The sequence below is a fragment of the Xiphophorus couchianus genome, chromosome 14, assembly GCF_001444195.1.
Source record: "Xiphophorus couchianus chromosome 14, X_couchianus-1.0, whole genome shotgun sequence".
NCBI lineage: Eukaryota > Metazoa > Chordata > Actinopteri > Cyprinodontiformes > Poeciliidae > Xiphophorus > Xiphophorus couchianus.
In genome coordinates this window covers 16,017,559-16,034,032 of record NC_040241.1, presented here as the reverse complement: position 1 = coordinate 16,034,032, position 16,474 = coordinate 16,017,559, and the positions used below count along the sequence as shown (strand labels likewise).

Genomic DNA, 16,474 nt, shown 5'->3' with positions numbered 1-16,474 from the left:
TTTACTTGCAAGAGTCGTCTACAGTAGAAGGAGGACCGGGTCGGTTCTCATGCTTTTTTGTCTGTCGGCCATATTGTATTTAACAAAAATAATTTCTTGCATTTGCAGCTGATGTCCAGTAGTTGATGGTATATTTTATGATGCATTAGTGTCCACTTCAGTGGTCTGTGTGCATTTATAACATAAAAATCCACAGGAAGCACAAGAAAATGGCTTTTAGATAGCTGTCCACTGTAGTGACCACTATGCATGAAAGGGTTAGTGTCAGTCCCCATATATCACCCCACCTCTGAAAAAGCCTAACATTTCTAAAGCTAGTACTAATACCAAAATCATATCATGACATCATAAACCATCATACTAAGAATGAAAGACTACAGTACAAATGCGGTCTTCCCTTGAGTTCAGTATTGAAAGGAATTAGTAACCTGTTGATTAAACTTGACTGGCGAAGTAAGTCTGTGAAGGTCAATAATTTAAATAACATACAATGTAGTTTCTGCAGACTTGTGAAAATGTCTAAAACATCTGTTATTTTTATCGATGAGTGGTAACACCATGGGGAAATACGATAAAAACAATTTTAGAAAATCACAGTAGTGCACTTTAAAGCAGCAGTGAATTCTGGTGCTGAATAGCAGAACATTACTGTTATTCTACAATAACTGTATTGTAAGTGTAACAAGCTTTTCAAAAGGTACATCAGAAACAGATCTTCATGCCAGAGTCCATTCACCGAACATCATTTACTCTTGATTTCAATATAAAGTGATGTAAGTGACATTGTCAGATTTGTAGGACAATGTTCTCTGCATTTTTTGAGGTTTTGGCCGATGTTCCCTTTGCCTTTCCCATGGTTTTCCCACAGACCCTTCCACATTTCTCCCCCACTCAGTTTAAAAGGGTGGCAGAGGTTTCCTTCTGTTTTTCATACCAAGGGCCAATTCAAGATTTCCACAGGAGACGGTGGTCATGGTTTGGCTTCAAAGGAGAAGCTACCCAGGTGTCTACAAAAAGAAAAAAAAAATATTCTTAGTCAGGTCCATTAGTCCACAAAAAATCCAATTTCACCATTAATCAGCTTGTTGAATATCAGTAAGTGACATAGAGCTGTACCTTTGCACCCAATAGCCTCTTGATTATAGGAACATAAAAACAAAGATAGTCTTCAACCAGTTTCAAGTTTAAAGCTTCTCAGGAAAATGCCCTAAACTTTAATATTGATTTTTAAATAGTTAACACCAAGTAAAAACCAAGTAAATATAGACATACATGTTTAGTTCCTTTAAAAAGCATTGCAGGAATCTAAAACATTTACATGCTCACTATTAAATAAAGATATTGATATTGTTAGTAAAAACAACATAATGTATTCGGATCGGGTGTTTAATAGGTATTAAGCTTACCAGTTATATTGTTTAATGAAAGCTGGATAACTCAAATTTAGAGAAACAAGTAGCGTTCAGGGCACCTGTTTACCAAGAGGTGGGAAGACAGTTAATAGTTACTTTGTTACTGGGATGGCCTGGAGAAACTGACCTAAGTGGAAGATAATGTGTAGCTGTTTCCTACAAAGTAAAACGTTGAAGAAAAAATGTAATGATTAGCTAAGGTTTTTGTGCCAAATGTCTAGAAATGCCCATACCTGGACAATTTATGTAAGGGATGTAAGTTTACTTACTATGCAAATTAAGAGTTAAACTCTTTTGATGAAGTAAGTTTCAAATGCAAAACAAGCAAATTTGATCAAACAGAAAAAGCAGTTTGAACTTTGGAGGATCTGCTAGCAGGATTCTTATGAAGAGGAGTCAGAGTTGAATCTCTAATAAGTTGTGAAGAGCATACACAGGTGCTGATTAGCAACCCTTTGGGGAGTTAAACTAAAACCAAGAAGCGAAAGCGATGGTTTGACAAGTAGAAATTCTTCTGAAGTACAGTTGGTTCCTTTGAAATAATCTCCCAGGAGAGTTATTTAATATGCTCAATAAAAGGCTTTGATTGCACCTGCGTAAAGCTTTTGGAAAAGCTCCCGTGGGTGTTGTCCCCAAACAATGTGCAAATGATGTGTTGTATAATAATCGGGGGGCACACTGTATCGAAAGAAGCATTTGATCATAAAGCAGGATGAGCCAAATGAACTTCTTCCAGTGATCGTCAATGCTTTGATGGCTGATTAAAATGTTCTGGTTGCAATTATGAAAATAAGTATCCAGACAGTAACAGATCTTAAAAGCCACATCTACTCTCAGTCAATCTGTACAGTTCCTATCAATAACATTTACCATTTTGGACAGTAGCAGGAAAATTTTGAGGCTGGTTGTGAGGCTAGAAGTTAATATTAAAGTTAGATTAGACTGATGGTGACCATAAAACCCATAGTCGGAAAGATTAGCATTTAATCTACATTTGTTTTCAACCAATTTATCAGAAAATTACTCTCAGGTTTGAAATGCCTTCATATTTTCCTACTACAATTCATAAACAATACAAAGAAGAAGAAATCTGGAGGATTTTCAATAAAACCCAAGCTTGGCACCTGTACTATCCACTTCCTCCCATGGCTCTGCATCAAAAAACACCATCTATCAAATGTAACAAGAGTTACATCCACAAATGCAGTTAAACAGAGTACTGGCCAAAATACAAGGTTCATGTTCATCAGGCAGAGGAGACTTCTCAGGACTGCGAGGCGTCTGCGATGGACCATTGAGAAGAGGAAACATGCACTGTCTGGGAGAAATGAATACCTTGTGCTACAGACCAAAACAGAAAAGGAACATCCAGGCTGTCATCAGCCAACTGTCCGAAATCCAGGGTCTGTAAAATCAAGCTGTCAAGTTTGAACATGAGTCTTGGGTTCCTGCTGCTTTAAGTGAAGCAGAAGTCAAAGTGAACAGGATTGCTTTTTTTTTCTCTACACTTTTATTACACCTATTTGTACTTTATTGCCCAATCTTGTTTTTTTTTTTTTTTTTACTTCAAAATCCAAACGTTATTACATAGTAAATTCACCAGAAAAATAACATTCAGGCTACTCATATTGTGCTAAAAGCCATCAAAAGAATTATTTTCTTTAAGTCAACAAAGAAATAGAAGTTTCTTGTCTCATATTTAAAGGCAACTTGATCATGCAGTTGGGAAGATGGTCATCTGATCTTGGCATCTCTGAGGAAACATGAAGGAAAGACAGAGATTTGGGAAACTAAGCCATTTAGAAATTAGAAAGTCAGCAAAGCTGTTTTCTGACATCTTGGTGAGGTTTGTACTCTAGTAAGAAGATGGACACCTGTATTTTGCACAAGTTGAAGACTGAGTCAAGTGTGACTGAGTCAAACAAAATGACTGGCAACATTTGTGCTAACTGTTATTCTTTTCTCTTTTTTTGAGTCTATGTATGAAACTTCAAACAAAAATGTTGTGAGCTGGTATTTAGAAATGTATTTTAGTATTTTTGGAAATAACCTTCCTAAGGGAGGGCCAGTACATGTGAGGTTTCAGTGTGCTGCATTGAAATTGGTGGTGTTGGAAAATGCTAAGAGTTTTTTTTTTTTTGTTTGTCAAACAACATACCCTGACTAAGTAAGTAGGTATTTCCTTATTTTCTTATGACAGGGGTCTCCAAAGCACGGCCTGCAAGCTATCTGTGGCCCTCCAAATAATTGTGTACAAGAATGGTTCAAGGACCAGTTTTCTTTTTAAACATTTTTTAGGGAGGGGCGTGCCGTGGTGGCGTAGGGGTTAGCGCGACACATATTTGGAGGCCTTGAGTCCTCGATGCGGCCGTCGCGGGTTCGACTCCCGGACCCGGCGACATTTGCCGCATGTCTTCCCTCCTCTCCTTCCCCATTCCTGTGAGCCTACTTTCGTAAAAGGGACACTAGAGCCCACAAAAGACCCCCTGGAGCGGTAAGAAAACCCCATTTTTTAGGGCGAGATTGTTAAATACAACACAAAGTGTGTCTCTTTTAATAACCATGTTTCTGCTTTCATTTTAATTAGAACGCCAAACATCTCCTTAACACAACACCCAATGCTTAAATACAGCAAGCGTTACCAATGTCCCATTCTTGTTGCTAAATATAGATTGTGGTGTATTAAAAAAAATGTAGCCCAAAATCAAAATAATTGGACCCACACAATTTTGAAAATCAGTCTTGGATCAGAAAAAATGTCCCTGCTTTGTTTGTTCCATTAAAATTGTGCATGTTGAGCAGAAAAAGATTATCACAAAATTATTTTTTATGTAAAAAAAGAAAAATTGTTTTTTTGTGGCCCACAAGTGTTCTGAACTTGACAATTTGGACACCACTTTCTTACAAAGATCAATGAACATCTGAAATACCTGCATATCGGTATTTAGGCTACTTATTTAGTGTGTGTGCAGGAGTGTACGTTTGTGTGTATGTGTACGTCTTTGCAGCAGAAATCCACAGGTTTGCAGTAACAGTCTGTTTACTGTCTTACTGTTTCATAGCCAGTTTCCATGCACAAAAGCTTACTCTTCACTCCATGTTGAGGAAAAAACACTGGAAACTCTTTTGGCTTTATTTTTTATTTTGTGGAATGCCCCGACATCAGTATAAATGTAAATTGTTCAATATACTTCAACATGTTGGCTCTGTTAATCCAGCCCAGGGAAACCGCGATCGGAAACGTTGTTTTTTTACAATAACACATTTCATCTTTACAAGGGTTGCTGCTGCTCTTTTATATAGCTAGTCAAGTACGAAGGAGCAGGACCACCTCATGGAAAGCACTTGTGTTTAAGCTGCATTTAAAATCCGCTTGTTTAAACGTGAACACTTTCATTTATGCACTGATGAACCACTGAGTTGTGCTGCAGGTTCATAATCTCACGTTGAAGAGGGTGGAAGATCCCAGGCAGATTGTGTTGATATCACATGCACTTCTATATATATGCAGAAAGCTAGAGATAGTTAGCTAAGCATAAAAATAATTTGCAGTGGCAGAGAACAGGCAGAAACCTGGCTATGAATGTGTTCTCCCCTGAGCAGTGTGTTGGAAACAGGCGGAGAGAAACTTCTAACCTACCTCTGCATTTCACTTTTAAACTTTGTAAATGTGTGCCAGGGCATTTCAAGCCTGTCTGTATCTATAAACCTGCAATTCTGGGTCACTGGTCTGTTGATTCTAAGGAGCATCATCCAATGAAATAAATTATACTAATACCAATGTATGGAATACTGTTAGCTAGATTAGTGTTTATTTAGGAAAAGTACATAACTGGAAAAGTACATCTGTATTAATCCCACTTTTTATATCTTTTATTTCTTTACCTATTCAAATAAAGATGGAACAGTAACTTTTCATTGCTGAGTGGTTGGTTGAGAGGTTTCTGGTACATCGCTGTCTAAAGAAATGAGAAGAGAAAAGTCAAAGTCAGCATTTTTCTCCCCCCAAACGTCCAACCTCAGAGCGAGGAAAGAGCCCGTGCGGGCTTCACCTTTCCGCTTGACTGCTAAAGTTACTGTTTTTAAGCACACATCCATATGGATGCCTTGCTCATTGTCAAATTGTATCTTTCGACCCAGAGTGTTTGCAGAGGCCAGCCTGGAGCTGCTGTTGTCTGACTGACAAGCTGGATGCAAAGCTGCTTACTACAAGAAAAAATAGAAGAAAACTAAAAAAAAAAAAAGCTTTGTGCAGAAAGGAGGCTGTATTCGTCCTGTACATGCTGCATTTTAATTCGTGCTTGCCAGTATTTCGTTAGTGATTGTTGGATTTAATCCTCTAAGTAAACATTGACTTGATTTGGGTCTGTTTTATGTTTTAATTGTATGTTTTTACAAGTCCTGCTGTCTACAGAACGCAAGGTACTGCTTGCCAGTCGGTGACACAGGATTTTAATCAAATCCTTAAAAACGATGTCTGAAAGTACACATGGCTGATTTCAGCTAAACTCTGTCTCTGTTTATCATTAAAAAGACATGGAGACCCCATTGCTCTGGCCTTTAGAGATAATGCGTTACAGCGCCTTACTGGAGTATTCCAACCTTTTCAACTTTTTTTATGCATTTTATGACCACAAACATTGAAGTATTTTATTGTGATTATATGTGATAGAACAACATGGAGTGGTGTGTAATTATGAAGTGTAAATGATACATGGTTTTTCTCTCTTTTCCCCCCCTTTTTGACAAATAAAAGTTAAAGGTTATGTGTAGCAGTTATCAACCAGCTTTGTCCAACTAAATAATTCAATTTTGACTCATTCTTCTTTTGCAAAATGGCTCAGTTTAAGTGAGACTGGAAAAAGACTCCCTGGATGTCATATTTCAAGTCTTGCCACAGACTCCTAATTAGATTTAAGTCTGGACTTTGACCGGCCATTCTAACCAATGACTATGCTTTGATCTAAACCATCCCATTGTAGTCCGGCTGTAAGATTAGGGTTGTTGTCCTGCTGGAAGGCGAACCAGTTGCCCATTCTTAATTATTTTGCAGTTCTCTTCCTGGATTGTTCTGAACTTTACTCTATTCCTCTTCCAATTAACTCTGACCAGCATCCCTGTTCCTGCTGAAAAGAAACATTTCTACATTATGAGTTTGCTACCACAATGTTTTACGGTGCAGATGGTGTGCTCAGATTAATATGCAACTAATCTGCTTCACATAGCATTTTGTAAATAAGCCGAAAAGTTTAATTTGGATCTCATCTGGCCAGAGTACATTTTCCCACATGTTTACTGGGTCTCCTACGTGGATTAAGGGACACAGCAATCAACAACCAGGGATTCTTATTATTTGTGTTCAACAACACTTTCTTTTCACTCCTCTATTAGGGCCATATTTATGGAGTTCAACTAATAGTTGTTGCTCTTCAACATGAGCCGCAGATTTCTGCAGAACTACAGTGGTCCGCTTCTCTACTTCCCCGATTAATTCTCTCCATGGCTATTACTTTAGGTCAGGGGTCTCAAACTCCAGTCCTCGAGGGCCGCAGTCCTGCAACTTTTAGATGTGCCTCTGCTGCACCACACCTGAACAGAATAATTAGGTTATTAAGGCTCTGGAAAACTGATCTACACAAGGAGGAGGTCATTAAGTCATTTCATTCCAGTGTTTTGTACCTGTGGCACATCTAAAAACTGCAGGACTGCGGCCCTCGAGGCCTGGAGTTTGAGACCCCTGCTAGGTGGTCAGTCTTGTCTTGATAGGCCGTGCTCTTTACTTCTTCAGATGATGTTTTAATGAGAGCTTATGGGATGTTCAAAGCTTCAAATATTGTTTTAAAGCTCAACCCTGCATTGAGCTTATCCACATTTTTATTCCTGGCCTGCATACCGTGTTCTCTGGTCTTCATGATGCTGTTTGTTCTTTAATGTTCTTTAACAAACATCTGACGCCTTCATAGAGCAGCTGCATTTACACAGATTAAATTACGCACAGATGGACCCTATTTGTACTGATTAGATGGTTTCTGATAGCAATTATTTGCGTTAGGTTTTATTCACAGCTATCAGAATTAAAGGGTTCTGAATTTAAATGCCCACTTTTCTTTTTAGTTCTTTCCTGTCTATAAAACACTTTGAAAACCATTTTTCATTTTGGATTCATTAATGAAATTTATTGGCTTGTGTGGATGTAACATGACAAATTGAAACGTTTTTTTTTTATAACTTTGGCATAAGATTAGATTTCTCACATTTTGCTACATTCCAAGGCTTCTCAGTTATGATGTTTTTGGAATACTAAAAGTAAAATTTGTAATGAGCGCTCTTTGCTTTCTAATTTGGTAAAATAACTTAAATAGTTATTTTCTGTCTCCTTTTAGGGTCTTCCAGGTCCACAGGGAGAAAAGGTGAGTAATCATACATGCTTCTGTTGATATGTTACCTATTTATTTTATGTAAGATGCAGTTTGATTATTCTAAGAATCCATGGTTTTACTCATAATAGAGTGGTTTGTCAATACTTGTTCTGTTGCTGAAAACAGGTGACTTCCTCTAAATAGAAACTATCGTCAGTGTTAGTGCTTTAAGATCGATACCCTGATTTTGTCTGAGACTCTTATTTTGAAGTATTAAAGAAAGTTGTTAAGTTGTTATCCTCTCATTTTGATGTGGTTTCTTATTGAAGATTTTGTGAGGTTCGCTTATAAAACTCAGTTACATTAGCATTGCTGAAGTTACTATTTTTAAATTGCTTATCTGACAGAATTAAATCAGTGACAAAAAATGTATGATCTGTAAACCTTGAAAACAGGTTTACAGATCCTGGCTAACAATGGCTAACCCAGTGGTTCCAAAGTGTGGGGCGCACCCCCTAGGAGGGGGCGCAGTGCTACTTCAGGGGGGCGAGAAGCAGTATGGATGAAAAAAAAAGTTACACAAAAGTGTTTCAATGTAAAGATGGTTTGTAGTGTGTTTTGTTGCAACTTGAAGTGTGAAATAAACTTCAGTGGAGTTTGAAAACAAAATATGTGTATAGGTTTATGTCTACTTGAACGATGTTTGTCCATAGAAGGGCCCAGAAAATCTTTGGGAACCACTGGGCTAACCATTAGCAACAAGTAATGCAAAACTTGGCGTCTGCTTCCTATCAGAACTAAACCAAAAGGCTATTTTGCTGCTTTTCAATCAGTCTGAACAGTATTTCAGAATATCTAGTAAAAAATTCAACATATTTTGACTGAGAACATTCAAGCTCGGTATTTTTGAAAGAAATCTTTTGAGGTTTAGAAAACATTTATTCCACCCACAAAAACCCAAAAACAGCTCCCTGCTGCTGTGACATTAGGACCACCTTAGATTTAAGGCAGATTAAAGAGTGTCTTAATGGCCATATAATAGAACCGTTTAATAAAAAATTATCATCTTTCTCTGACCTTTCTTTGTTGATCTGCAAGCTGCTTGTAGCTGCAAGTTCATATACATTCACGCTGCTGCCTTTTCCATAATCTACTTGTTTTTCTTAGACTCAACAGTCTTAATGCAACAGTGAAAGCATGGCTTTTATTTTTTTCAAGATCTGTTCATTGCCAATCAAACCAACAAAACTGTATGTATCCAAGCAAAGTTTTATTAAATAGACATAGGTTTTCATGATACTTTTTCTTTTTAAACTGCATAAACTTGATTTACAAGCTTTTTCTTTTCAATGTGGAAAGTGACCTGACCTGAAATAGCCATAACAAACATGTGTAAGGACCTCCAGTATTTAGAGGTTGCAGTTCATTTGGCCACAGAGAGTGTAATTTGGTATCTGCTCCCATTTTATGTGAATTTAAGTCAACCTGACCTTAAGTTTCAATTCTAACATTCCTTTCTCAGGCTCACACATCCATTGCACAGAGTGTTAAAAGCCACAGTCCCATGCAGGCTGAAACCCTAAAATGCCTCACTGTGCAATGCTCCATAAAACAACAATGAAGCGTGCAAAATAACCACACAGCTTCTTCACAACTCTGAAGTTCTGTGGACAACGAGCATGCCTGTGGAATAACACCAAAATTGATCAAATCCCTGAATTTGTTCATTATATCCACTGGGTTTGTGTTTGAATTTAAAGTGAAAACACTCTTGAAGACATCAGTACTGAAACTTAGCAGTATTGAAACTTTGAATTAAAGTGTTTAAAAGTAATTTAATGATAATTTAGTAGTTATAGTTTCTTATAAAATGATTCATATGCTCTGAACTTTTTCACATTTCCTGTTGCTACAAACTTCAGTGTATTTTTGGAGGGACTAAGGAATAAACAGAAACATGAAGACCAAGAAACACAGCAGTCAGGCAAAGGGTAAAGTTGTGGTAAAGTTTTCCAAAAGTCAGGTCTTCCATCTGTAGATATGCAACAAGATAAATCCTCAAAATACTTGTAGTGAAACTAAAGCCACATTTTTCAGATTTTGATTTCTCCTTTTCTTTCATTCACCCAATTACTTATTGCTTTTTACTTGTCTATTGCATCCAATCCTAATAAAATACATAGAAGTTTGTCACATAACAAAATGTGCATAAGTCCAAGGGGCATTGATACTTTTGCAAGAATTGTGCATTATTGAAATAGTTACTCCGATTTTGGGTACGTTTATTGATGATAAACATAAACACTATTTCTTAATGTGTGAAACAACAGGAAATAGTGTGCATAAAGTCAAACGCATTGAGAGCGATAACAGTCGTCATCTCAGCCAATCTGCACTCATTTGGAAACAGATATTTGTTGCGTGTCGTTTCCACTGACCAGCATCATAAATCCACACAGTAATTTCTTTTTTCTTCTTTTTATTAGCACAATGTCCTGATTGTCACTACCAGATTTACACGACTGTCGCACATTTGTTTTGAAAGACCCGTGAAGTGCAGGGTCCTGTTGAATAAACTGGTGTCCACTCTTCTCGTATAAACCACTTCATCTGCAGTTTAATGAAATCCAAAACAACTTTGCTCTCCCTTTCCCACCCAGGATGAACAAAGGGTTTGTCGGCGTGGCCGTTCGCAACTGTTTTCCCACTTAATTTGGTTCTGGCAAAACGGCTCGATGAAAAATGACAATAATTCCAAGAACTGCTATTATTTAAAATTACACATCGACGCTTGTTTTGATGAAGCTTCCCGTCCATGCTTGATAAGTTGCTCGGGTTATTACACTACTGCAGATCAAAACTCAATAAACAAGAAGGTTTGAATATTCTCATTTATCCGATTTTAGACCCGTTATGGTTATAATTCACCTTCCAACATTTACTCTCCCTTTGCTTATTTTAAACAACAGTGTGCTTTTGTTTGGGGTTAACTCTAATGTGATAAAGCCACAGTCTTTGGCATGCGGACTGACTGGAAACCAAATGTTTTAACCTTCAGAGTCGGCCTCCATCCACAGACATACACCCCCAGAAAAGGCAGACGGCCAGAAGATCTCTGGGGCAAATAAATCTGGCATAAATGCGGTTCCCACCCGCCCCCTCTCCAAAACCTCACACCACCACTCTCCTTCTTCTCTCCTTCTCACATACCCAATTCATGTCATTCCATGTTATCATAAGTGATTTTACTTTCAACCACAATGAATAGTTGAGGGTTCCTGTATTATTTCACGTTATCAATATGTTCTGCATTACGCCTGAGTGATTTTGCTGTGAGCCTCGGCTTATTGCTGCATTGCTGTATTTATGCATGTGTTCCTCTATATTTTGCCCTCAGATCCTGAGACAAGTTTTCTTTTTTTTTTCCTTCTCTTTTGTAGGGAGATCAAGGTGACCAGGGACCACGGGTAAGCGGTTTCCTTTGACTTCTTTGTGATTAGTAGATGAATGTGACTGTGTGTGTCTCCCTCCCCTCATCCCCCAGCAGAATTGTGGGCAAAAGGTTTGAAATGCATGAAATTCCTGGGATAGAGTTCTTCCTATGTGGCCAAATACAACAAGCATCCCAGTGCTGCTTGTTTCCACATCGGCAGCGGGTAGGCGGACTTGTGAGAAACTTTGGGAGATTTGCACTTGAGTCCCCCTGCAGCAGTTGAAAAATGCACATTTTTACTTCGTCATTGGATTTAATTTGCAGTTTGTTCCCACCAGCAGAAGAGCTCTGCTCAGTCTCAACAACAACAACCAAAGACCAGTTCTGTCTTCACACTAAGTCGACTTGTGATTAACCTCAGTTCTACATGTGATGTGGCATATTCGCCGCTTTAATCATTTCCAGCTCTATAAGTCTGACATTTCTATAAAAGTGCAGCATCTAAATGATGCTAATGTAAGTGCTTTTCCATGCTTGACGCTCTCCGAAACGAATTAGTCTATCTCCGCTTAGCAGTCAGTGCGGCTTTTCCTTCCCCCCCCCCAATAATGGCTAAAAAATGAGCCGTCCTTCTGAGAAACAGGCTGCACAGGTTTGTTTAAAGTAGACTGCATTAAGAGGGGTCACATGTGCTCATGCATGCGCACACTTTCACTTCCTCTGTCTCTGCTGTTGTTCATCAAGGGCGGATTGTATGCTAGTCAGAGTCACTTTGAACGCCTGTAATTGATTTATAATGGGCCAGAGAGCACACAGAGGTTGGCACAACGCGAAAAGAGAATTCAGCAGCACATTTCGTCTTGTCAGGAGAACTCCAGCCGTCTCTCAGGCAGATCTGATCCCAATTCAGAGCTGGCGCCCACCCAGACGTCAGTAGTTCGCCGAGGAACTTTTGTCGGCTCTCCTCAGGGCGAGTTTCACCCGGTTTTCTTTATGATTTGAGAGTCAATACAAATGACCCTTTCTGTGAAATTCAATTAGTGGTCTCCAAGTGACACATCTAATGTTTCTCATAAGCATCCACCCAATTGTAGCCAACTTTAGGGCTAGTTTTCCCAGAGTGAATTCCCACCGCTACAGTACCTACAACTAAAAGTGTTGTTAGAGCTGCACTGATTAAGGAAGCAATGGTAGAAATGGTTTTAATTTATTGTATCATTTTTACTCTTTTATTTTGGATCATTTTTGACCATCATTTAAGGGTATGCTTGGCATTTCGGGCCATCAATATTGCGTAACTTCGCAGTTTTGGTTGATTCATCCAACACAGGGGCACCCAAAGTCGGTCCTTGATGCCCAGCATCCTGCATGTTTTAGTTCTCTCCCTGCTGGTAGTAACAACCTTTTCAGCATGTCAGTGTTCTTCTTAGGCTTTCTAACAAGCCATCATTTGATCCAGGTGCATTAAACCCGGGAGGGAACTAAAACATGCAGGATGCCGGCTCTCAAGGACCCACTTTGGGCACCACTGATCCAACTTTAGACAGGTCGCCTGGTCATCACATGGAAACATAGGGACACACACACCTACAGGCCATTTACATTGACCAATTAACCTAACAATTACGTTTTTTGATTTGTGGGAGGAAGCCGGAGTACCAGGAGAGAACCCACCAATGTAGGCACCTACATGGGCCTTTCTGCTGCAAGGCAACAGTGCTACCAACAGTGCCACTATTCAGCCCAATTTGTCCCAGTTTGACACATTTTAATGAATATTTACACAATACACCACCACAAAGTAGAAAATTTACAAAAAGTATGTAAATATTTTTCATACATATTTTAAGTTTTGCCAATTATATATACACAAGTTTTGCCCATTTAGAGATGGAAATTTGCTCTTATTCAAGTTGGATGGGGAGTATCTGTGAGAAACGTTTTCTAGTCCCACTTTTTGTTTACATCTTGACTAAATAAAATTATCTAAACTATTTCATTGTAGTTCTCACTTTTTGTTGTTGCCTTACTGGAAGGTGACACTCTAACCATCCACCACTATTTAATCTGGTATCATTGCCAGATTAAATCACTTACAATAAATGATATATTGTAAGTGAAAAAGCATTATTGAGGACAAATGTTTGTAGAGCTAGCAAAGTGCACTTTGTCTTCTAGAATAAATAAACAGAGCATTTTTAAGATACCATTTAAGCGTCTTTCTGTTACTGCAGTGTTGTCCCTTTAATAGGTACAAATTAATGCACAGTGGCATTCAAAGCATTACAGGGCGGAAAGCCGAGTAGGTCATTCCCCAAAAGTATATTATTTACTTTCTCAAAGCAGCATATTGACTTTTTATATTAGATTTGTGAGTAAATGTAGTGGAACAGCGTTTGAAAGATCTTTCTTAATAAATGAAGGCATAGCTGGACAAGAGCTGGCTGACCTTCGTTCTGTCTATCCGGGTGGAAATGAGCCTCATTTCATGGCTCATATTGAGCCAGTGCACGGAGTTGATTAGACCCATATGAAAGAAGATATAAACAACAGAGCATGTCAAGATAATGTCCTCTACGTGTAGCACAGATTACGCTCCTGCCAGGTTGCATCTAAATCAGCCGTCCCTCAGAATACAACAAAAGACAGACTCCTACTTTTACAGCCGAAGAGAGTGTGAGAACTGTCCCACGGCACACTTCCTCTGCTTTCTGCCCACATGTCAGGGTCAGCCATTTGTCTGTCCAGAAATGTCACAGGTCATATCCAAATGTGAGAGGTTAACCAAGCAGCAAATAATGAATTGACCAGTTTTGACAAACAAATACCTCTGCAGCCGCACTTGTGGATGTAATTATCGTGAGTTGCTGGCTGTGTGCATCACACTGTAAGGTGTGTGGTCCTTTTTGATCGTTAGCAGTAACTGCAGCTGTCACGCAAAGGTTGGAGAATTCATGGATTACTTTGGACAAATCTTTCAAAAGCTTACTTTCAAAAATGTAACTTTCTTGTCCTGGAATTGTAGGCTTTGTGAAATATTTTCAAAGAAAGATCCCAACATTGTAAAAAGTATTGAACACATTAATTCTTATGCCAGGAAATATATTTATAATGACATGTCATTTACACCATGTCTTGGTGACAACCCAAACAATCCGTGATTACAAAGAAATCAAAACAAATCTGTGAATGAAAGTCTTCGTAAGAAATACAAATGCAATTCAGAAAGATTGGAAACTTCTGTTGCATTTTTTACAAATAAAATAGTAAGCTGCAGCAGTCTCTAGGCACAGTCACTACACAAGACTCCACTGCTGAAGAAAACACATGCTGGTATGAGTCTGTGCTTCGTTATGTGGTACTGATAGAAATTTACTAAGACGTCCTAGATAAGAAACTGTGGCCAAGACAATTTCAGATATTTCTACAATGAAAAAATAACCCATTAACTTGTTTCAGAGAAAGAAAGTAAAGCAGCTAGAATCATCTGACTTGTATCCAGTTGAAAATCTTTTGGAAAAATCAGATGGCATTGAATAGACCAGAAGCACACCTAAGCAAAACATCAGACTGGTTTCAGTATACAGCTTAATATACTTTATTAAGCTTGGTGAATTCTTATTCCCATGTCATTTCACTTCTTTATACAATACTGATTTCAGAACTAATTTGATAATTTGGTTGTCTGGTTTACTTGATGTAAAAAGAAAACTTGATGTATTTAAGATTTATTTTGTTCCCTGTAATTTCCAGTATTTACAATATTTTTTTTAACAGTACACCCTTGAGTATTTAAACCATTTAAGCACAATATTGCAAAGCTAATTCATATGTAAATATTTAGAAAATGCAACTGCCTGGTATTGCTAGGGTTTTTTGGTGACCATGTCTACTTTCAGGAGATTCTGGCCTGGTCTGGCCTCGTATCTTAGTTTTTGTTTGCTACAGATCAATTCCCTTTGCCACAGGCACATATGCAGCAACAGAGCTCCCCACCTAATAACTAACATCCGTTTTGGGAGTAAAGCAAACAAAAGCAGGCTGTAAATGGTTAGGTTTTTCTGTCACCCACTATGCTATTATCATTCTTACACATGGACATCAGCATTGAAACAGTATGGAGACGGAGCTGAATATAATTTTTTTTCGACATTTCTAACACACACTGGTCAGCGAGGTGGTCAACATCGTGTTGACCTGCCCGCATCTTTCCACCAAAATGTTCTGCATGCATATGGCTCAGAATGATTGGAAAAGCACAATGTGTATCAGCTTGCATATGCCCCGTACTGGATCTCATGCCTGGAGTAAGTGTATTGTCTGTTCCCCCTGACCATAATCCACTGCTTGTTTTTCCCCTTCTTTGTCTTCAAAATGTTTGAGGTCGTAAATAACTTGAGAAATACTTGTGTTTCGATTCCAGTCGCACACAGCAAGGCTATTGTATCCCCTACTCATTTATGCTGCAGGCATGAATCAAAAGAGCTTGCCTTGAAAGCCATATTCCTAATGAGCCATGCTTTTTGAATTATCTTTGGAAAACCAGAGGGATGGCACAAAAGCCATGTTTGGATAAGCCAGATTTTTATCTCGAGCTTGACTACAGATGAAGATTGATCCTTCACAGGACATGTTTATGATCATCTGCCAGTCTTTTAAGAAATACTTTCTTCTGTTTAGTGATGGTGAGTATTTGTGGTGAAGCACAACCTGCAGCATAAAGATCACCAACAGAATATGTAATCATTGCAGAACCAGCATGGTGCACTCTTTGCCGTGCAACTAGAACTTGGCTAAAAGTGTGCTTCAACTTTTGTTGTTCAAATTCAATCAATCATTATTCCGCAGAATAGGCAGTTGTGTTTTTAAAAAACAATACAGTGCAAAAGTTTTGGGTCATCCATCATTTCTTTTTCTATTTTACTTTCAAAGAGCCAGACATGCATGTAATGTAAATTGACTTGAGCAGTATGTTTTTTCATGTTTTCTTAAGGTTTTTCAAAAATGTTCCTTACTTTGACTGCTTTTCCACTCATTTTCAATCTAATAATGGATCATTTCCAAAGAGGAGTGGGGTTTTTTGTTTGTTGAGTGCTTTGTAAGTCATTTTAGACATAAAAAACTCATAAACCTTACAAATTAATTTATCAAAAATGAAGGTGATTTATATATAGTCTTATGCCTCTTCGTTAAGAAAGAATCCTTAGCTCTTTGGCGCCAACTAAAATATCCAGATTCTTCAATTTTGCATATTTAACTTACCACAATAA

The 16,474-nt window shown here is 38.2% G+C and overlaps 1 protein-coding gene across 13 annotated transcripts in view; it reads left to right on the top strand.

Annotated features, from left to right (window-relative positions):
• The window catches only part of col25a1 (collagen type XXV alpha 1 chain), a 200,886-nt gene that overhangs the window by 123,505 nt on the left and 60,907 nt on the right, over positions 1 to 16,474 (top strand). For all 13 annotated transcript variants that reach the window (XM_028038393.1, XM_028038392.1, XM_028038389.1 and 10 more), the window contains exons 5-6: positions 7,796 to 7,822; positions 11,212 to 11,238. In XM_028038393.1, coding sequence (XP_027894194.1) covers positions 7,796 to 7,822; positions 11,212 to 11,238 — 54 coding nt within the window. The remainder of the gene's footprint in view (positions 1 to 7,795; positions 7,823 to 11,211; positions 11,239 to 16,474) is intronic.